The 22,486-nt window shown below is 40.2% G+C and overlaps 1 protein-coding gene across 3 annotated transcripts in view; it reads right to left on the reverse strand.

Annotated features, from left to right (window-relative positions):
• The window catches only part of BRAF (B-Raf proto-oncogene, serine/threonine kinase), a gene marked incomplete at both ends in the record, with an annotated part of 83,410 nt that overhangs the window by 32,955 nt on the left and 27,969 nt on the right, over positions 1-22,486 (reverse strand). For all 3 annotated transcript variants that reach the window (XM_082012920.1, XM_082012921.1, XM_082012919.1), the window contains 4 exons: positions 2,304-2,423; positions 3,541-3,689; positions 4,988-5,090; positions 5,848-5,951. In XM_082012920.1, the coding sequence (XP_081869046.1) occupies positions 2,304-2,423; positions 3,541-3,689; positions 4,988-5,090; positions 5,848-5,951 (476 nt within the window). The remainder of the gene's footprint in view (positions 1-2,303; positions 2,424-3,540; positions 3,690-4,987; positions 5,091-5,847; positions 5,952-22,486) is intronic.

A 22,486-nucleotide genomic window follows, 5' to 3' on the forward strand; every position in this document is an offset into this window, starting at 1 on the left:
CTCTTTCCTCAGGTTACCAAACGATTAGCAACATCCCTTCCTCTGTGGGCTGCGCCATGTAAGATGCTAAGAGAACAGAGAAATCAAAGGAACAATTATTAAACTAGTAAGTATTAATAAAATGCTAGTTCCTCATATTTTCAATCACACTGCCCAGCTCTCAAATTTCAATCCCTTACTCTCTTCCCAGACAAGATAACCTCAAATGTCAGACTTTTTTTTTTATTCCAGTTGAGCTGTTGTCCCATATTGTAGCAGCACCCTTTAACAAAACTGTGGGTAAGTATACATTTTTATAGAAAAGGACAGCTTTTTTTTTTTTCACTAAAAAAAATCAGATAAATTAAAATTATGTCTTCAAAAAGCAGAGAAGTATTATTAAAGAAAGGCAAAAGAGTAACTGGAAAAAACTATGGACAGTGCTATATGCTCATACAACAGCATCTAAGCTGCTTCTGGAAAGCAAATACTACAAACACAGATGTTTGGGGAAAATTGCATGACTTTGTAACATCTTACAAACTTACTTACTTACAAACACCAGCTGATAATCATGAGCCATTTTCAAAATAAACAGAATTTTGAAGGCATGATGTATGCCTTTCTTGTTTAACAACAAAGTGTACAGCAAGGCAAAAAAGCAAAAAGTAGAAAGCTAGAAACCTTTCACAGCTCCTGCAACCATAAACATTTACAGATGCAATACTTCGGAAAAGCTCCTTAACCTCAACTGGCAAGATTATTTAAATGTTAAATTTTTTATATATGTGAAGTTAAAACTTTAAGGCATTACAACAGCTTTGGTCTCAGTTTGTCCTTTCAGTTTTTACTTCATAAAACTAAGACTGCCTGAAGTAGTGCATGTATTGATTAACATAAATTGTCCAGTTGCATCTTCATAAACTGGTAAGAAAGCACAAATGTGAGGCAGAGGCAATTGAAAAGTAGGAAAATTTAGCATATAGCAGTACTAGGATTGGGGCTATATAATGCTTTTGGCATCTGCAGGTGTTTAACGCAGTTCATACGAACAAGCTTCTTCACAGATTAATAGGTCTAGCCTGGTTATAATTTCAGCTGTACCGTGAGAAAGGCAGAGCCTGCTTCACTTGGAGAACCGCAACCGCAGCCTTGTCCACAATCTGCTGTACTACTGTCCACGGGATATAAATGCAACATCCACTACCTGGAAGAGGTACTTCCAAATTTACTTGGAACTGCACAAAAAAGTTTAAATAAGAACATCACTTCTCTTTGTACTTACCAAATGAGGTTCCCTTTGCAGGACTGTCAATCTATTTTCCTGGGTGGCATCGTATTTGATCTTTCATAAAACAGTCTTGGCTGTCCAGGGAATTTCTCTTCTAGTTAGAGTCCATAGGTGCCTGCGTAGCTTCCAGCTGTGTTTCTGCTTTAGTTTGGGCACACTTGCTTACTATTCCAAGAGAGAGCCTCTCTGACAAATACAGTTCATCTCCATGCAGCACACATGTCCTAGAAATGTTTTTTCTGAAGGCTTTTGTATTTGGTGTTCTTAATATATCTGCATCAGGTCTCTTGACTTTGATACACATCATTGAGTTAATCTTCCCCGGAGATTTGTTCAACTATCTAGTGCTGGGTGGTGTCAGTTCTCTCTTAGCTACTAGAAATATAATCTAAATATGATCACTTATCTCTTCACAGAGAGAGGGTCCAGAGTCAGTTTTAGAAGGCTAATTTTACAAAACCTGGATCTGCAGCAACCAGATGCTATTGATATATCCCAACATCTAAATAAAGGAGGAAGACGGCTGGTCTGGAGGATACTAAAGCAATGTGTATACGGAAAACCTATTAAAGCAATACTATGAACCTGGAATTGGCATCTGTTCACACCAACATTATAGTGGTGTGGCTCATCATGAAACACAGGTATGTCACTTCAAGGCAAATAAATTGTAATTTGATAACACAAACTAAAAGAATTTCTGAGGATACAGTTTTGGTTTGTATTAATTTTAAGTATAAAATCTTTCCAGTTTAGACCAGGTCTAAGCTACCATGCAGAAGAAATCCGTTTAACAGTTAAGGCCCCAATTCTACAGATATTTATGCACACGTTTAACTTAGGTTCATTACTAATTTATGTCATTCATGTGAATGAAAACATTCACTTCTTTGAAGTTAAGCATAGGTAGATATACTTGCATGACAAGCCAGATTACAAAATCGTAGAAAGAGTTGCAAAGCAGTATTTTGAGTGTTTCTAAGCATACAGTACTAAAATGTTATGTTATTAAACAGCAGGAATAAGGTCATACCCAACAGAATCTGAGGGGGCCACTGAGGGGTACGATCCAGATGCTGGGGTGGTCTCTCCTAAGGAGGCCTCCTCCTGTGGTATAGGGTGATGTTCAAAGAACTTGGAGACAAACAGCAAACTGTGAGGCAAGAACAAAACAAAAACAACCTAACTTGTGCAAAACCCAGAAGCTTCACAATATAACACTCAAAGATTGAAAAGAAAAAAAACACCCACACACTCAAAAAAACCCACCTCACTGATCAAATTCTAAATTTTAAAATAAAGACTAACACATTAATCTGCAAGTTTTGTTAAAAATATTATTTACTTGACAAGGGATCAAAAGATCATGCCTTAAACCTAATTTTGCAGAAAGTAATTTTTTAATCTTTTAATTGAAACTGCAAACATCTGGTTCCTCAAGAATACAGAACTTATACGGTACATGAACTTATTTTAATGTTTGCACTGATGCAATGCCAAAAACCAAATGTCAAATAGATAGAACTACGTTATCCATAATCCCTGAGCACAAACTCTTGAGATGCCCAAGGAAACAGTTACAAATACCAACATAAGCAGAAATTACATTTATTCTTTGGGGGAAAAACTAGCATTTTAAATTATTTCTGTTATAGATGTCTATTTAAAAGCCTTAACAGCCTCTGCTGAAACCGATCAAATAGAACACAGAGCCAGTTTACACCAGGTCCTTAACATACATCAAAGACTTAGACAAATAGATGAATAATTAAATTCAAGAACACATGACTGTTTGGGATGTTGTCTTTTATGCTTCCTACCTAGACAAACTCATTAATGGATTTATTTTCAATCACTGTAAAACCAACTGCAATTTCACCATATTAAACTAGTGTCTCAAAATTTTTTTCAGGTTGAAGAGAATAAACCCACATCTAACCCCACATCTAAACATCACGTAATAAAGAACCCGTTTTGCTTAAGAATAACAACTGTGAACAATGAGAAGTCTGTCTGATACAGTCAAGTGCTCAGCCACCCCATTCATGCTTCAAAGAAAGCATTTCATAGTCCAGAAAAAAAATATGAACTGGTTGTCTGAGCTAGCACAGAGAGAATATGAATTATGCAGTCTCCTGAGAACAGCTGAGCTCCTATATTTTTTCAGGCACCTCCTCTGACTTCCTGTATTACAGATTTAATATAAGAAATCACTGACAGCAGTAAGCTTAATAAAAGGCTCAACTTTAAAACCAGTTGTGATTACTTACTCAAGTTGGTCGTAATTAACACACATCAGTGGCACTTCCGTACTACAGCGCTGGTGAAATTTGTAGCCACATGTCTGGCACCGGAATCCCTGGAAAAGCAGCTTTCGACAAAAGTCGCAGAATGCTAACGTGAAGAATGTTTTTCGTACCTACATTGTCAAAAATAATAATAATTTAAAATAGAGTCCTTCTGTAAGCCTAAGATAAGCTATTTCCTTCTACCTCCCTCAAATAGACTTACAAGCCTCTTTTTTGATGCTGGATCTACAGTTTTATATATCAAACAGATTTACATAAAAGATTGTCTCCTTTTTGAAATAGTCTTTAGGCATTAAAAATTTCTTTCAACTATTTATTGGAATTAATGCCTCACTTCATTAGCAGCAAGAAAAACAGCAACAAATCTGAAGCAAAACAGTGCGCTATTATAATGCTAGAGACAAAAACATTCAGAATTTAATCGGATACAACCTACAAAAACAAAAGCTGCTGAAAGATTATCTCATCTTCTAATTTTTCCAGGAGCCAAATGACATTTCTATCCAACACTCACAGCACTGGAAATACACATATGGCTTCTGTGTATGGCTACATATATAGCTGTAATTTTGACCACTGAAACTCAGAAACATTTAAAACCACAGAAGGGTGAACATGAATTATCCCTGTATTATAGACGGGGGAAATTGTTTGGTTTCATTTTCAAATTTAGCAATACTTGGCATAAAAAATACATTCTAGTTGTATTACTACATGTAATAATCAAAATTTCAGAAGGATATAAAAAAAAAATGTTAAGCCTACTAGACTTTGATCTAACTAGCCATAGCCAAACTTTGAGTAAAATAGTTTAAGCAGCCTGAAAGTAGAATTTTGAGGTTTTTATTTAAATAAAAGGTCTGTGTTCTCAATGTGACAAACATTATTTCCAGGATTTTGTATGTAGCTGGAACTGTTTAGATGAATTCTGTTTAGCAGCTTGCATTTACTTGGTGCCTTATCAGGTCAAAACATATTTGTGCACTGGCATCACTGATGATGTCAGCACTGCTCTGGGAATAGTTAGTTCATTAGTTAATTGCTGCTGCAGAGCCAGCAGGGAGGCCCAGAATACATTTTATAGATACAGCAATACAAAAATAGTAGATTATTATTACAGCTCTGCAATGCAGTGCTGATTTAAATCCCCTACATTCAGAGATTTTTAGGGGGTGTATTCCATCCAAATGTGGAAGTTTTAAGGCCGATCAAGTACTTTAACATCACTTATTTCAATTACAATGATATCCAATTCACTTAAGCTCTTGTGATTAAAAACTTCTTTTGCAACCCCCACCACATCCCACAGATACAAAATATTTTTTAAAGTTGTTAATCTGAAAGTACAAAGTTGATTTAACCCTACTCAACATTTCAGGAAAAAAAAAAAAAAAAAAACAGTACATACAAAATTGTGTGTCGTGAGTGGCACATTCTCCAAGACTTCTACATGCAATTCCTCTCCCGTGAGCCAGGAAATGTCAGTGTCCCAGCCAATTGGCTTCTTCTCTCTAAAGCATAAATACGCCTTTCGTTAGCACCAGCGCACAAGCCCTTGCAGGTCTCCTGCTGAAGACAGGAGATCAGGTAGAAAGTTGCACTGTAGGGGTTTGCTACCCAGTCTCTGACTGCAGGAAACTTTAAAGGCAAGACATTAAGCTCAGCACATACCAAAGAAAGCACATCTTCCCTAGACAAACTGCATGAAAGAAATGCCTTTTTTCAAGCAGCTCCAGTACTGGCTGATTCCTTGTATCTGTATCTGGTTTCAAGGTGCCATATACCTTTCTGATCAAATAAAGTGCTTGTTAAAGTATCTGTTCCGTAACAGTTCCAAAGAGATGGCTAGTTTTGTACAGTAAGATAATCTACTTTAGATAAAGTTTTTCAGGCTGGAAGCTCAATATTTTTTTCCCCACAAGAACTCTATATTGAGAATGCACTATAACCAAGTCCAGTAAAACCAAAAAGTTATTGAAACCTATTTAATACTCGTTTGGGTAGCATGAGTTTGGTTAATGAGTGTTTTGCCAGCAGCCTACAAGCTCATTTTACTCTATTTATGCCTGTTCTTGAAGTGATTAAATCTTTTTCAAGGAGTCCGCCATTCTTTTTACACACGTCTTCAAGACACAAATTGCTTTAGTGCAAAGTATCATATCATTCTGAACTTTGGAAACAACTTCCACAATGTTGGAGAGAATTGGCCATTCTGGGTAACTCCAAGAAGAGATTCTAAGAGCAAAAGCCATCCCACAGAAACCATACCCATCTTGTATTCTGTAAACAGCACAGCATTCTGGAATAAGACCTCTCATCATCAGAGCCTTCTTTAGGCTGTCTCGGACTGTCACTCCACATCTTGCTGGAACCTAGAGGTTAAAATATAAAAAAAAAATAATTAAAACAAGTTCAAATGTATCCCCCCCAAACTGATGCAAACATTTTAACTCTCAAGTGCTAAACCCCACTTTTCACGATGCGTTACAGGATGCTAGGTAGGAGTTTTTCAAAATCTTTTTAGTACTGCAGAAAATGTTATTGGTAAGTAGTGTATAAGCAACCTAGCTCAGCTAGAAGAGAGAACAACCTCCACATTTCTATTAACATTTGGAATGAAATCTTGACCCAGCTGCAAAAAGTGACTTTCCGACTCTTTTCAACTTGAAGGAAGTGGAGACACAGCATACAGACAGCTAATAACTACATACAACTATAAAAAGTTCAGGCCAAGCTGTAAAATTAAGTGGGGCAACATGCCAAATGGAATTAAAATGAAAGAAATAACTTGGACTGCACTCAAAAAAACATTATGATAAAATGTAAACATTTTATTTTCTATTTCTAAAATAGAAGATAATAAGCATGCAAACAAGTAAAATGAAACAATCATCTGAGTCAGGCAGACCATCACCTCTCACTTTAACCTATATTTGCATCTCTACAGACACTCCTATTTGAAAAATATATCCCTTTCTTCTGTTTCACTATTTGAAAAGTTTAAATATCTAACAGGATGGGATGAATGGAGAAGGACACTGAACTTAGTCAAACAAAGAACTGCAAACTATGCAAAGTAAAGATATTTTTCTTGCCTCTACTTTATTTCTAGCTGCAGACCTATCTTAGGAATAAGTATATCATCTCTAGATATACCTGTGATTTAACAGCATAGTGTCAAGCCATAAAAAAAAAGAACAATATATAATCTAGTGATTAAGTGTAGTTAAAGTGTTGAGTATTACCCACTTACTATTTCTAGAACTAAATAGTGAAAATATGTGAACTTTAGGCGGTATACACACCAGGGCATCTCCTGTCATCACAGACAGCACCTCAAACATGAATCAAAAGAGAAACTCACAAAGTAACCAGAAAATTCCATCTGAACACTTGATACTCAAGACTAGTTTGCTAGTGGCCTAAGCCAGAGTCCTCAGTAGCCAAAAGCAGTCTCTTAATCAGATTCAACTGGCTTTAGATTGGAGCCTAGTTTTTGCTCCTTGCACTTACATTTCCATGGGTATTTAGGGGCCCTATGTCCTACTTAAGGCTGACAGTTAAAAGTAGCAGTCTATTTCAAGTATCTTTGTGAACACCACTTGAGGTTATGCTGCATATTGCATTTCTAGACCTCAAACATATGGTCTCTCAGAAGAGACAAATTAAAGGAATATTTTGCTTCACAATCTTCCTCCCATTAATATGAAACTGTTTCTTACAGGATACTCGTGCATTTCATCTGGTCAATGTAAACATTTAAAAAAAGACTTTCTACTAATTCCTTGGAAAAAACATCCTATAGCATACTGCTTTACAATCTCGATATTCAGCCTTAAGTGACTTCGTTTTATGCATTCCATTACTTCTTAATGAATCTTTTTATTAACTTCTTCCCATTCTAAAAGTTAACACCGTGGCTTTCAATCACTTGTAGGTCATTCCTCCAGCATAAAACATCCTTAATTGTTACTAATACGTGACACTGCTATTAAGAGGGAGCCTGGGAGCACCTATTGTCATCAGTATCACCAACAACCTTCCTTTGTAAAACTCAGCCCTCTGTTGCTTAAGTCTCTACCAAACTAACAGTTCACACCAAAACCAACTGTTCATAGGGTCGTTCTGTGCCCGGTACGCCCTGCTCCCCACCCCTGGCAATGTGGTTAGCATAACTAATGACATTTTATGAGGCAAGCAGCCATTCTCTGTGACCACACGGGTCACATATTCATTCTTTTCCCCCTCATTATCAGGCCCTGAAGGTCCTTGCGAACCAACTAGACCAAACAGATTTCGTCTTCCCGTCTCTACCACCCTCGAGGTTCCTGGGCACCAGGCTGATTACTCCCTCCCTTGCCCGCCTTGAAGGCCCCAGGCAGCCGGGACTACCAGGTGGTGGTGATGGCCCCCTCACAGAACAGGGAAGCATCACAGCACCCAGAGCACTGTCTGTAAGATCAAACAGTTTTAAGTCCTATAGGGGGGAGCTTGGAGCAGAGCTGCTGCTGGACAGTGAGACCCGGGGCCCACCATGGCCAGGGATGCCTCTACCCTCCTCTGCTTCCTCCCAGGATTGACTCGTAGTTTTTCGTATGAATTTAGAGTCTAGATCACAACTGTTACATTGATACGGCAAATCATGTATTAAGATTTGCCCCGATCTGCAGAGGGTCCTGGTGATTAGAAATTGTAAGTCAAGTTGTATTATAAATTCTGTACTACACTACTTATAAATCGTACTATACCAATTCTGCTTGTAGAAATCCTGTGCCATTCTAATCATAAATTATGCGCTATACTAATCATAATACCATGTTAAAAAAATAAAGTTTTAATTGTAACTACAATTCAGTGCCATCATCATTCTGCAAGGATCCCTAAAAGAATGTGTCTGTCCCCGCAGTGTCAGGTGACAAGTTCTCCCTGCCTGCAACATATATATTTACAAATACAGAGTAAATATTTTTTAAAATTTGACTAAAATCTAAGTATTTCAGAGGTGTGCTCCAACCTCCTACAGACATCAGGTCCAATCATAAGCCATTTCAATGGAGCAAGCAAGTGTTCTTCAGCTCAAGGCTACTTGTCCTGTAAGTACAGCTCCTGCCGGACTGAGGTAGAGCCCCCACAGACACTTCAGGTCTACCTTTCCAGCAACCTTGGTTACTTTACCACCGATATCCACAGTGGAAGAAGAAATTCAAATACTGAGAGGGTGACAGACAAGACTGGCAGGGTCGGGGAGAAGGAAGGGGAATGAAGAGAGCCAGGAAAGTGGTTGTGCATGAAGGAGAAATTGGAAGGAGAGAAGCATGAAGGAAGTAGCACAGGGAAGTGATCGTACCCCTGTACTTGGCACTGGTGAGGCCACACCTTGAATCCTGTGTTCAGTTTTCAGCCCCTCACTACAAGAAGAACGTTGAGGTGCTCGAGCGTGTCCAAAGAAGGGCAATGAAGCTGGTGAGGGGTCTGGAGAACAAGTCTTATGAGGAGCGGGTTGAGGGAACTGGGGTTGTTCGGTCTGGAGGAGGCTGAGGGGAGACCTTATCGCTCTCTACAACTACCTGAAAGGAGGTTGTAGTGAGGTGGGTGTTGGTGTCTTCTCCCAAGTAACTAGAGATGGGACAAGAGGAAATGGCCTCAAGTTGCACCAGGGGAGGCTTAGACTGGCTATTAGGAAAATTTTCTTTACTGAGCATTGGAACAGGCTGCCCAGAGAGGTGGTGGAGTCACCATCACTGGAAGTATTCAAAAAATGTGTAGACGTGGCACTTCAGGATATGCTTTAGTGGGCATGGTGGTGTTGGGTTGATGGTTGGACTTGATGATCTTAAAGGTCTTTTCCAACCTTAATGATTCCGTGCATGACAAATTTAAGAACTGACCAGGAAAAGCATGTGTATACAGGGAGAGGGGATCGCCATCAGCAGGTTGGTGGGAAACAACCAAGCAGGATGGAGAGAAGACTGAAGAACTAAACAAGGCAGAGGGCCCAAACCGAGGATATGATGAGCTACCGGGTAGGGGAGAACTGGTTGAAACAGTTGGGGAGGCAATGGAAGCACATCCTGAATAGAAAGCTTTCATACAGCGATTAGGTGAAAAGACAGCTCATTTTGGACAAGGAGCACCAGGGGGAAGGGACCACCGAAGAGAAGCGTTAAACTGAGCACAGAGAGGGAAGAGGTTCTAGCTTAGGCAGAAAACCTCAATGAAGTAAGTATTAAAAGAAACCAGGGTAGTAAAATCTAGACCTGGGTGAGGGGACAGAACAGGACAAGGAAGAAAAGTCAAGCAGTGGAAAGGTGACTAACATTAAGAGATGAAGAGAAAAAGAGAAGGAGCATTGTGCTCACTGGAGGACACTTTCTTCCTCCAGCACTGATCCTACATAATGGACAACAACATTCTCCGGTACCTCATGAAGCAATGGTCTACTTCAGGAACACAGGAGTTCCAAACTCCATTAATGTATTACACTGGCATAAATAATGCCACTTCAGGTTATTTTTTTTTTCTTTCCAATTCTGCTGAAAACAAGATCAATGAAGTTACAGGCTTCCTTCTAAGAGATTATGGTCAGAAAGCCATGCTCTCAAAACTTGGGAAGTATCAGAATGAAGGTTGCCGAGCAAGTGCAACAGGACTATGAGAAACATGCATTAAGCGTCTTGCTCACTTATCATTCACTGTTCCTCAATATTGCTTCCTCAAGTTGCCTCCGTTAAAATCCGAGACATATTTATGCAACTTGCAATTAGGAACATGGATAGAACATTTGTTCTCTTCACTGCCATTTGCAACAAGATCCAGCTTTAAAGCAGTTAGGGAACTGTTTTGATTTCTCTTAAGATCACCAGGATCCTGAATCAGCATCACATTTAGAACATTCTCTTACAGAACTCCTGAGCAGAGAAACAGAAGGCTAAATTAAAAGAACTGAATACAAGAACAAATCCCTATAGTATTGATTAATCATTTTCCCAGACTGGTACAATACGGTCTGTCACCATCTGTGCATGTAGCCCTTCAGCCCCTACTAGTGCCTGCTGTAAAGCATAAATCTCACCCTGCAAAGCATTCCCCTCTAAACCTCTCTTTTTCTTCCCCCTCCCATCTTCTCGCACCCAAATCATGGCAAAGAAAGAACAAACCTGCTCCAAGGAAGTGATTTGGAGAGCGACTCACTCTTAAGATAAAAAACAAAACAAATTGTTTTTTTACAGCTAACAGTCAGGCTCCCCCAAGTAGGAGTTTCAGAACAGCTTCCTACTCACCCCCCAGCCGGAGGGAGGGCGTGCAGCCCCACGCCCTGGGAGCGCAGGGAGCCCCAGCATAGAGCAGCCCCATGACCGCCTGCCAGGAGCCTGAGCTCCAGCCCGGCAGGCAAGAACCAAAGTGGGCTTATCAAATCCATCAAGAGTTTTGACAGGATTCCCAGAGCATTCTAACTGAATCACGTCAGTGTTTTTTGACAAAATCTGTTCCCCATGAGAAAATTTCTTATCTACTCCAATACGCACCCTTATCACTGTAATCCAGAAAATTGAACAAAGTTTGCATTTTACTGAAATAAAGAATGCTTAACACTATTTCAGACGCTTTTTGTCCACAACCATCCATTATCTTTTGATCCCTCTATTTTGTAATTAAAAGAACCTAAATGTTTCAACAACAGTTACCACCTAGAAATTCATGCTGCTCAATTAGGAGATCCGTTTCCAAATTCTAATTGCTAAGGGTTTTCTTTTTAAGTTACTTCTAGAGCTAAGATTTGTAGATCAGAAAAGGTTCATAGATTTGAAAAGGTTTAGATTTTTATAACAATTTGGATAGTTGATTCAGCAAACAGTTTTTCAAAACCGAAAAGCCTGGGCTGTACAACACTGAAGAACAGTATAGAAACTGCCAATACAGACTGCAGGATGTGTTCAGTGAATAGTTTACTAATATACCAGAGAAAGTAATTTACTCGTGCATCTTGAATTGGGCAAGTAGCGATTCAGGAAGACACCAAAACACATACTCAACTTTGCAAATGTGAAGTCTCAAGGAAACAAACAAATGAAAATTGGTTGAAATTGAAAATTCCAGTGCCTCCAAAAATTCTGACAGTAGAATCTTACTACCTAAACAGATTGAACAGAACTACAGCATTTAATTTCCTCACTTCTTTTACTCAAGTAAACTATTTCTGTGGACAGTAAGTATTCATAACAACATTGCTGATATGTATTTAGTACTGCAGCCACAGGCATTTAAGCAATGCATAATAAATCATTTATTTCTGTAAATCAGGTCATTCCTGATTCAGTAAGAAATTCAGGACTACATCCCTAAATAACTCTTACATCACTTTTCTAACATCAGAGCAGAAACTGGCATAGTCTCAGTAAGTTAAAAATGCTTCCTTACACCGGTACAGTTTCCAATACTTTATGGCAATAAAGAGACTGAAAAGCACTTCAAAAAATCAGTGTAAAGCTATTCTCTCAAAGTGGAGAGGCTGGATGGCTCTGAATATCTAGCATTATACTTCTCAAAACTAGTTAGCTGGTTCTGGTTTTTTCCCCTCAGCCTAGCACTGTAGCTCAGCTCACTTTAGACAAGTATTATGTATTTATGTATGTAAGGTGTGTGTAACATACCTTAGAGCTTCAGAAAAATTCTGAACAGTTATAGAGTAGTGCATACAATAGCGAGACTATTCCAAGTAGCATGGATTTTGAAATATCAAAGTACTGATTTACTTACCTCAACACATACAACTTGAAAGATTACAACTCCCCCCACCCTGGTACCTATATGACTAAAAAATGACAGCAACACAGTCACAGAATTTAACGTGTTGGGAGAAAAAAGCTAAGTTGTCTTATTGTCAAATAACTAGCTTTGCCTTCCCATATGTTAGGTGTTCTGGTAAATATCCAAACATGAGATCCACATTTAGTTGCTCATCTTGGGTATGAAGGACTAACTGTTTAACCAAATCAGTCAGCCACTTTTTACAGCACTAACAGATAAAATTAACCTCCACTGGGGCAAAGGGGACATACGATGATACTGAACGTCACATCCTCTATAAGATGAAGAACGTGGCTTTCAGGCTGTGGTGGGTTGACCCTGGCTGGATGCCAGGTGCCCACCAAAGCACCTCTATCATTGCCCCTAGTAAGGGAGACAGGGGAGAGAAAATGTAATGAGAACCTTGTGGGTCGAGGCAAGGACAGGGAGAGATCAGTCAGCAATTGCTGTCACAGGCAAAACAGATTTGACTTGGGGAAAAATTTAATTAATTTTTTACCAATCAGATCAGAGTAGAGATAATAAGAATTAAAACCAAATATTAAAACACCTTCCTCCCACCTCTCCCTTCTTCCCCGGCTCAACTTCACTCCCAACTTTCTCTATCTCTTGCCCCCACAGCAGCGCAGGGGGACAGGAATGGGGGTTGCAGTCAGCTCATCACACACTGTCTCATCCGCTCCTTTCCTCCTCAAGGGAAGGACTCCTCACACTTCTCCTGCTCCAGCGTGGGGTCCCTCCCATGGGAGACTGTCCTCCATGAATTTCTCCAACATGAGTCCTTCCCACAGGCTGCAGTTCTTCACAAACTGCTCCAGCCTGGGTCCCTGCCATGGGGTGGCATCCCTCAGGAACAGACTGCTCCAGCGTGGGTCCCCCGGGGGGGTCACAAGTCCTGCCAGCAAACTTGCTCCAGCCTGGGCTCCTCTCTCTACAGGTCCTGCCAGGAGCCTGCTCCAAATGGGGGCCTCCCACGGAGTCACAGCCTCCTTCAGGCATCCACCTGCTCTACCGTGGAGCTCCATAGGCTGCAGGGGGACAGCCTGCCTCACCATGGTCTTCATCACGGGCTGCAGGGGAATCTCTGCTCTGGTGCCTGGAACACCTCCTGCCCCTCCTTCTGCACTGACCTTGGTGTCCACAGAGTTATTTCTCTCACATATTCTTGCTCCTTTCTCCATCTGAAATTGCTGTTACCATTTTCTTTTTATTCCACTTTCTTAAATATGTTATCCCAGAGGTGCTACCACCCTCGCTGATGGGCTCGGCCTTGGCCAACGGCAGGTCTGTCTTGGAGCCAGCTGTCACTGGCTGGGTTGGACACAGGGGAAGCTTCTAGCAGCTTCTTACAGAAGCCACCCCTGCAGCCCCCCCGTTACCAAAACCTTGCCATGCAAACCCCACACACAGATGTAGCTGTTCTGGATTTCAGGACATGATGCTCTGACCAACTTCCAGGAGAAAACAGGATTTAAGAATGTATATTCTTAAATGGAGTACATTAGAAAGACAAATGGGAGACAATTCCATTGCGCTAAATCTTGTTTCCAAGGGAAGTTGAACAGAATTCAACCGTTTTACAAAGCTGTTACCATTCCATCAAATGCATCCCATTTAACTTGCAAAGACATTGGTTACCAGTACCTATTTGCACCTCCAATACAATGAAGGGGTACTCATCTGTAGGACACGACGGACTGATTTATGTCAATACAGAAATATTTGCTCAAGAGTATGCCATCACTAACCTGCACTGGATCAAACCTGCCGTGCCTAGTCAACAGTAGCCTCCATACTATCATTTTTCAAGTTTTTGAGGGACAGATCCCAAACTGTGTTCAGAAGAGCACTGATCACTTGTAAGGTTATAGTAGACAGTGGGATCACAGTCTTAAAATTTTAGTTAGGGTGAATACCAGTGCCAGAGTTGTGAAGGCTGACAGTGACCCACTAATAAAAAAAGTTTGGAAAATATGACTTCAGACTTGAGAGAAATGCTCATCTAGAAAAATATCTGTAGCCACTATATGGGAATCCAAACCCAAGACCTTGAGGTTTCTGTTCAAGTGACAAATGTCAGCCGGCTGCTCTCCAAACCAAAACCCAAACACATTAGAAATTTAAGTTACAAAATAGTTTAAATAAATCTTCCTAATAGGTCAGACCCAGAGTCCACTTGCATAGTATCCTGCCTCAGACGATCACACTCCAAATGCTTTAAAGGCAGGGGGACAAGAAACTGTACCACAGAAGGGCTAGGATTCACATCCCTCTCTAACATGTTGCAACTGATGCTAAAAACAAAAGGATACTTTCACCTCCAGGTATTATACACATTCTCTAAAAATAATAAAGCTTTGGTTGGTTAATTTACTTAAACACCACAAGCAACCATGAATTTAAGTATGACTTATTAGACATAGAATTAAAATATTTCTTCCGATTATATTCAGATTTGTGACCTGCATTCCATTTCATTAAGTGCCTGCCTACCACATCATAAGGTAAAAGAAACACACTCCAAACAATATCTTCCTCTATCATTCATTACTTCCTACAGACAGACTTTCCATCTCTTAAGGTAAAAAAAATCACTAAGCTCTCCTTACTTGAGGAATATTCTTAAAAAGCTGTGATGAGTGTGGCTTGAGGCATTTCAGATGACAAGCCATTGATTTTATAATGGCAAGTTTTCAATATTGTTTGACTTTGCAATCTAAGACTGTGTGTCAATAAAACTGAAGTAGATGAAATTATTCTCCTTTCAATACATACTACTTTGAATTTATCCAACACTGACTTTAGCCTGCGTGGTGGGTTAGCCCCAGCAGGTAGCTGAGCACCACCCAGCTGCTTGCTCACTTGGCCCTCCGTGGGATGGGGGAAGAAAATTGGAAGTACAAAAGCAAGAAAACTCCTGGGTCGAGATAAAGACAACGTAATAAGTGAATGAAAAAAAAAGAAGGGAAACAAGCTTCCTAGTCATGCAGAAGCAATCACGCACCAACAGACCGATGCCCAGCCAGTCCCTGAGCAATAGCAACTTTGGAAAAAACTGCCCTCCATTTTATTGCAGAGGATGATATTCTATGGCATGGAATATCCCTTTGGTCTGTTGGGGTCAGCTGTCCCCACTGTGCCCCCTCCTCAGCCTACTCACTGGGAGAAGCAGTAGAGAATGGGGAAGGCTTTGACCCTATGCAAGCACCGCTCAGCAATAGGTAACATAACCGCTGTGTTATCAGCACTGTTTTGGTCACCAGTCTAAAACACAGCACTATATGAGCACTGTGAAGGAAATTAACTCCACTCAAGCCAGATGCCAGTACAGCCTGCTGTAGCACAGCTGCTCACCTTGCTCCGCTAAACACCTCCCAAAGACATATTCTTCAGGCTTTCCTAGACATGAAGGATTTATGCATGGTAGCTGTAAAGTCTATTTCATTGTACAACTCCTGTGATTTAATACAATCTTGTTTGCTTATTGACAGCCTAAAAGAGGTCTTCCACATTAAATCTCTTCCCAATGAAAACGGGTAATTTAGTGTCTAATTTGATTTTGCCTTTCAGCAATAGGATAGGTAGGCCAACAGTTCTCCCTGACGATCCAAGTATTTAAGAAAAAAAAATTTAAAAAACCTGTCAAGTAAGTGTACTTGAAAGTAAGCTACCATTTACTTCACTCTACCAGTCTGTTCATATGGTGCATAAAACTCCAAAACATTCAGATACATTCAGCAAGCATCCTTTGGCATAGGCTACAAATAAACTTCATTTCTGCTACATGTTTGATATGACATGGGAATTTTAAATTCTTTTTGATTAGAAAAACCTACTCATGTTAAAACAGGTGTGTAATTAAAAGCAAGAAACTAGTTTATTCACCTGCCTGAAAATCCCTTCTCTGAATTTTCCTTGTACTTGGCAGGTGAAACTGGTAGGACAGCTTGAATCCCTATAGAAATCCAGTGCTTACTACTCGGTAAGCTTGAGGCACAAACTCACAACATAAACTCCATAAAGTAAGATGCAAATCTTAAGTCAAAAGAAATGCATCAAGTACCAGATTTAAAAACAGAACATTTGAAGGAGCCGAGTTGTGCATGCATGATGAGTTAATTTATGCTAAGAATTTAGGTAGGGTAAAAATATCTGATTCTTCCAGTCTTCATGACTGCAGAGAAGACCACATGATTGCTTGTCTAATTAAAAGGCAGATGTACTAATTAACCAAGGTGTGACAAGAGAAACTTGAAATAAGAGTTGTCCCCATGCACAGCATTCACAATCCTGTTTAGTTTCTGTAAGTCTTAAAAATACAAATTCTTCCTTTTAAAAACTCAGTCTCACATTTGCATTTGGAAAACTTGCATGAACTTTCTAGTACTTATATACCTAAGACACTTCTATAAAGCATACCAACACATACTAAAGTGGAAAAGAACTTTACTGGTTGTCCTAGTTTCAGCCAGGATAGAGCTGGTTTTCTTCACAGAAGCTAGAGTGAGGCTGTGTTTGGGATGAAAAAAATGCTGATAACATGCTGATGTTTTGAGTTGTTGCTGAGCAGTCACGGACAGTCCAGCTTCTTGTGCTGGCCTGCCAGCAAGGCGGCTGGGGGTGCACGGGGAGCTGGGAGGGGACACAGCCAGGACAGCTGACCCAGGCTGGCCAAAGGGATATTCCATACCATATGGCATCATGCCCAGCACATCAACTGGAGTTGGCTGGGGGCAGAAATCGCTGCTCGGGGACAGGCTATCGATCACCGGGTGGTGAGCAATTGCTGTATTTGGTATCACTTGTTCTTGTACATGCCTTTGTCAGTATTATTGTTGTTGTTATCATTGTTGTTTCCTTCTCTCTTGCTGTCCTATTAAACTGTTTTTATCTCAACCCACAAGTTTTTTCCCAATTCTCTCCTCCGTCCCACTGGGGGAGGAGGGAGTGAGCAAGCGGCTGCGTGGTGCTTAGTTGCCAGCTGGGGCTAAACCACAACACTGGTCCAAATTTATGCTGAGTTTTTACACAAATCACTTCTAATTACTCTTAAGCTTGGGGGGAAAAAAAAAAAGTTAAAACAAACAACACCCAAAACCCCCACAATCTTACATAGTTGAACATAGAAGAAAGGAAACTGTTTTTATCAAAGTATTATTTTTGCTTTAGACACTGCCATAGGAAGTTTTTAGACCCCACGCTGAGTGAAAACGCATAATGATTTGATCTTATCCAGAATCTGCAGAGAGATGACATACTTGCAGGCTGCTAAGCTTTCTCAAAGCAGGAACAGCATCTGCTCCTTCCCCCCCCAGTTTCACTGTCACTACTCAGACCACTACGGACAGAAGTGAAATTAAAAACTACCAAATCCACTCCTTGTTCATGCTCACAGAAAGGGAGCAGGTGCTGGAGCTGCGAGAAAGGACCCCCTATAACCTCACTGAGCAGGGCAGCAGAGACTCCTTACCAACCCTACAACAACCCACCAAGACGGCCAGAGGCCATGAAGCAACCATTTCCTCTGGAAGGTAGCATGCACGACAGACAACAACAGGTTACAAGCAAGAACCATCACCACCCGGTGCCTTTAAGCTGCCCATCTTGTCTTATACCTAAGCATCAATTTTTCTGAACTTTCCATTCTCCAGCATAACAACATTCAGGACTGCTCATTTGCTTTCAGATTATTTCTTCCCACACTATAAATACATGGCTGGAAGGGATTTCTTGGGTAATCAAAATCATTCAGGGCTGCTAACATAAGCAAGTTATATGACCTTGTTCATAAAGTACTTGAGTTAGAAGCTACTCCACTGCATTCTCTTCTTTCCTAATAGACTTCACTAAAACATCAGAAACCTCCTAATATTGTTCTTAATTTATGACTAGACTTAGCCATTTGTTGTCGTACCAGGCCTTGTATTAAATAGCTTTTCTCAGAAGCCTTTATTTCCTCCAGTGTGAAGTATAGAGAGCTAGCACACGGCAGATTTAAAGACCAACATGGAATATGACTATTCACACCACGTATAATCATGCCCATGGACTTCCTCACCACAAGATACACAACTTCTAGTATCCATAGCATGGGTTTAATGGAGACTGCATGGCGGATTATAAATAAACCACATATAAAACACTTAAACTCACAAAATTCCCGAGTGACAAATAGCTCAAATTTGGAAGGCAGCTCAGGGAAAATATCATGCATGTCTGCCCCATTCTTGTGCTCTTTCATGACAATAGAGATACACTCCAGATACGTCCACAAAATATTTGTTCCATCGAAGGTCTCAGAACGCTTTCCTGCAAGGGACCAGCCACAACTGATGTGTCACAGGAAACTTGTCTAAAACATCTTACTGATGTCTTAAGGTCTACAGTAGCCAAGCAATCTAATAGGTGAAATTCCTAAATAATTTCAACTGTGTTGTCAACTTTTACAGAGGAAGGCAAAAATTGCAACAGTCCTTGCAATGGGGAATGGGAATTTTTTTTCCTTATCCCAAGCCTACCAGTTTAAAATTGGCAGTCCCAAAGACACGCAAAAGATACTTTACCCAAATGAGATACTTTACCCCAAACAAACTTTAAACTAATTTTTCCCTACATTCTCCCCACCCACAGTTTGGATAAGCCTTGCTGCTTTGTTCTGCAAAATAAGTGATGATATCAGGTAGACTTTTACCATCTTGCACTTTTATTATTTCAACATCCTTCTCTGGCCTTGAACAAAACAAAACAAACCCACACAGACTTATTCTGGTCACATCTATGCAGAATGTTTCTCCAAAGGACATTTAACTTGCCAGTTGAACCATGCCACTGAGGAAAGAGGAAGTATATATTTCAAACATTTATCTCTCTGTATTATAGGAATAAACTTGGTTTTGCTTTCAAAAACAGTTATATTGTAACCCTCCTGTGTCACCAGCTGAATCAAGGTGCTGACTTCAACTGCTAATTGATCAGCAGTGGTAGGCTCCACCACTTACTGGCTAGGTTTTCAAGGAAGCACCTTCATACCTTTTCCTACATTAGGAAAAACTTTCTATCCAACACTCTGCTTTATCATGACATGTGCAAAAGAAACTTGACATCAACTGCACTACCTATGCACCGAAATAACTTACACTGATCAATGTAGTCTTATTTCTTTGTATTCCATCACTTTTCTCACATTGTATTTCTAATTGGAGCCAACTCAGATGTATTTGCTTGATCTTACACACAAACAACACTACCAATAAACAGAAAAAAATGTAGACAACTGTCAAGCAACAAGGCAGTTGCTAGTCAAAAATGTAAGCATCTCCCCCACCCTGACCGCCCCACCATTTCCTGCATTTTTAACAGCTCTAAACAAGTAGAACACTGTTGTAGTACTTTGGACTGCTTCAGAGCATGATCAAAGATAAACGAGAAGGTTGGTTCCCCATTACCAACTTAATTCCAGTCACTTTAAATTAAGTCAGTTTAAGAATCGTCATTGCATTCCCAGATAAAAATAAACAAAGACCCTGTAGTATCTGACAAGATTTCTCACCTTCTGAAGTGGGTCTGTAGTTGGAGGTAGAGACTGAAAATATTATTGCGATCTGAAAGAAATCTTTTTTTAATAAGTAGGTATTAACTGAAAGCAGTTAAGGCTGGGGTGGAGGGAAGCTTGTTGCAATGCTGCAACTTTAAGAGCATCTCTCCCCTCCTAGCTACACACTTGGTTGTAGAACACATTTTATCCTTATTTTAACAGCCATATGGAATGGGAATGTATTGGGCAGGGGAGAGGCCCTAACGGCAGGTACCATTCACAAGGAATCTTCTTCCTGCTTCAATCCACCACATCAGAAGCTATCCTGTGTACTTGAAAACCCTAAACTACCATCATGGCTACATACGCAAATGGCTCAGTTAATGGGCACAAATGAGACACAACAGGTCTGGTTTTAAAGCCAGATGTTATGAAGGAAGACTAAGATGTGTGCAACACTTCTCTACCCGCTAAGAAAATGAAGAAAGTATACTACTGCAAGTAATCTCAGAGTTCACTGAAAACTGCTGGGTGTTTTTTAGGCTAGTAGTCTATCATCTGACTACTTGCCATCAAAACTGCACTGTATACTGCAATTCTGACTGAATTGGGTATGCTTCTGGAGTTTCCTTAAGTTTTCAACAGACTACGTGTAGGATCAATAAGTATTAAAACCAGAGTAACTACATTAAGAGTTGCCATACAAGAAATTCACGTCTTTCTCAATAACATGAGCACTGTTTCAAGTTTCAGAGAAATGAACTTCAGCTCCAAGGCCAATAACCCCAGCACTTGGAGTTCCTATGAGCACCATTTCCCAGCTCTAAAACAGAGATAATGTACTAGGTCTATTAAAAAAAAAGTTCAACTTCGTAACGTAACTAGAAGCAAACAATGTGTAAAACAAGTAAAAAGAAGTCAGCGCTCTCCCTGAGCCAAAGCTGAACCATCCATTTGCAATATATGCTGAACAAACTTGAGTATGTATTTCCCATTGCTTATTTAGAATAATAGTTTCAACCAAAAATGTGTGTCTCCTAGCAGAACTGGAGCCGGTTTCCACCTTGCTATACAGCATATGAAGCTGAATCCTGTCAACCAGAGCTTCCAGCCAGCAATCCCATATGTGTAGCTCATGCCTCCCTGCATCTGCAGGCATCTGTCTGTTCCTTTATGTAAGTGCATCTACAGACACACTTATACCAGATTTGAGACTAAAAGGGACTTGCATCTTCCCCCCACCACTAGCCTGTCTCCTACTCTTTTGTCAGGTTTTTTTTGTTTGTTTGTTGAGGGTTTTTTTACAGCACAAGACTACAGATTTTCCTGAAGTTCTATGCTTAATGTCCCACATTTAGCAAGTTGGAAACAAACTACTGGTAAAGCAAATGGTGTTTAGACTCCAGTAGAGAGCTGGGGACAGGAACAAGAGCCACTCCCTGTCTACACCCAAGTTAAACCACATTTGCCTCCCATAGCCAGGAAGAGCATCTAGACTCAGTGCTGGAGAAAACTCCTATTGCCCTGCTGCCAGTCGCTGAGTGCTACAATTCCCTCACCAAATGACAGCATGTCCTCAGGCCAGAAAGTTAACTTTTAGTCAAGACATGCCAACAGACAAGCTGGCATTTCTGAACTTAACCTCTCTGGTTATAAATCTACAAGCTCCTATTGAGCATGACCAATACCACAGAATCACAGTATTCACCAAAAACCCCAAAGCTTAGGGATAAAAATGAAAAGAAATACTAGTCCAGGAAAGCACAGTCTCACACTTCTTTTTAGGCATACCAAGCTGATCTATTACTTAAGAACTTAGAGATGCACTGGTTGAAGACAACCTGTTTTATTTTGATTAGAATGGACCACCAACATGCACAAAACCACATCTCGATGCAAGACAGTTCTGTACTGGCCCAAAATTGTATCACCTGGTTCACACTGAAATTCATTTGCCTCTTTTTCCTAACTTGTTATCAGGTTTGCATATTCAGAAATAACTTAAAACTTGGTGAATACACACATCTGAACATCAAAAAAATTCAAGCTTGTCTACAAGTTTGATGTAGTGTATTTCATAAACTCTTCTTGATATAAAACGACTCCTTTAAAAGCCAAACAGTGCTCAGGCTTGAGAAAAGCCTTACCACACCTCTGATTAAAGGACTGAGGAGGAGGTGAAAAAGAGGAGAGGAAAAGGAACAGAGGAGGAATATTACAGATGAGGAAAAAAGACTAAGAATACCAATACACTATATGGCTTAGAGAAGAGGATGAGATAACACATAGGAGAGACAGAAAAGGAAACACACAGAACAATGCAGGAAGAGATACACTGTGACCCACTGTAAGAAAGAAACAAAAACAACTTGTGGGACAGCCCCATCACAGGGACTGAAGCTACAATAGCCAGACAGTGGGAAAGAATACATGAAGAAGCAGCCAGTCTCTCCAAAATCCCGTACCTTCTCCCCAAATTTTACAACATGGACCGCACTACATGCCTAGCCATTCCTCACAGGCAGACAATAAAGTCACCTTGCTTAATATTATGTATCTGCACAG

The sequence above is a fragment of the Phaethon aethereus genome (assembly GCF_964289735.1).
Source record: "Phaethon aethereus genome assembly, chromosome: 1".
Classification (NCBI taxonomy): domain Eukaryota; kingdom Metazoa; phylum Chordata; class Aves; order Phaethontiformes; family Phaethontidae; genus Phaethon; species Phaethon aethereus.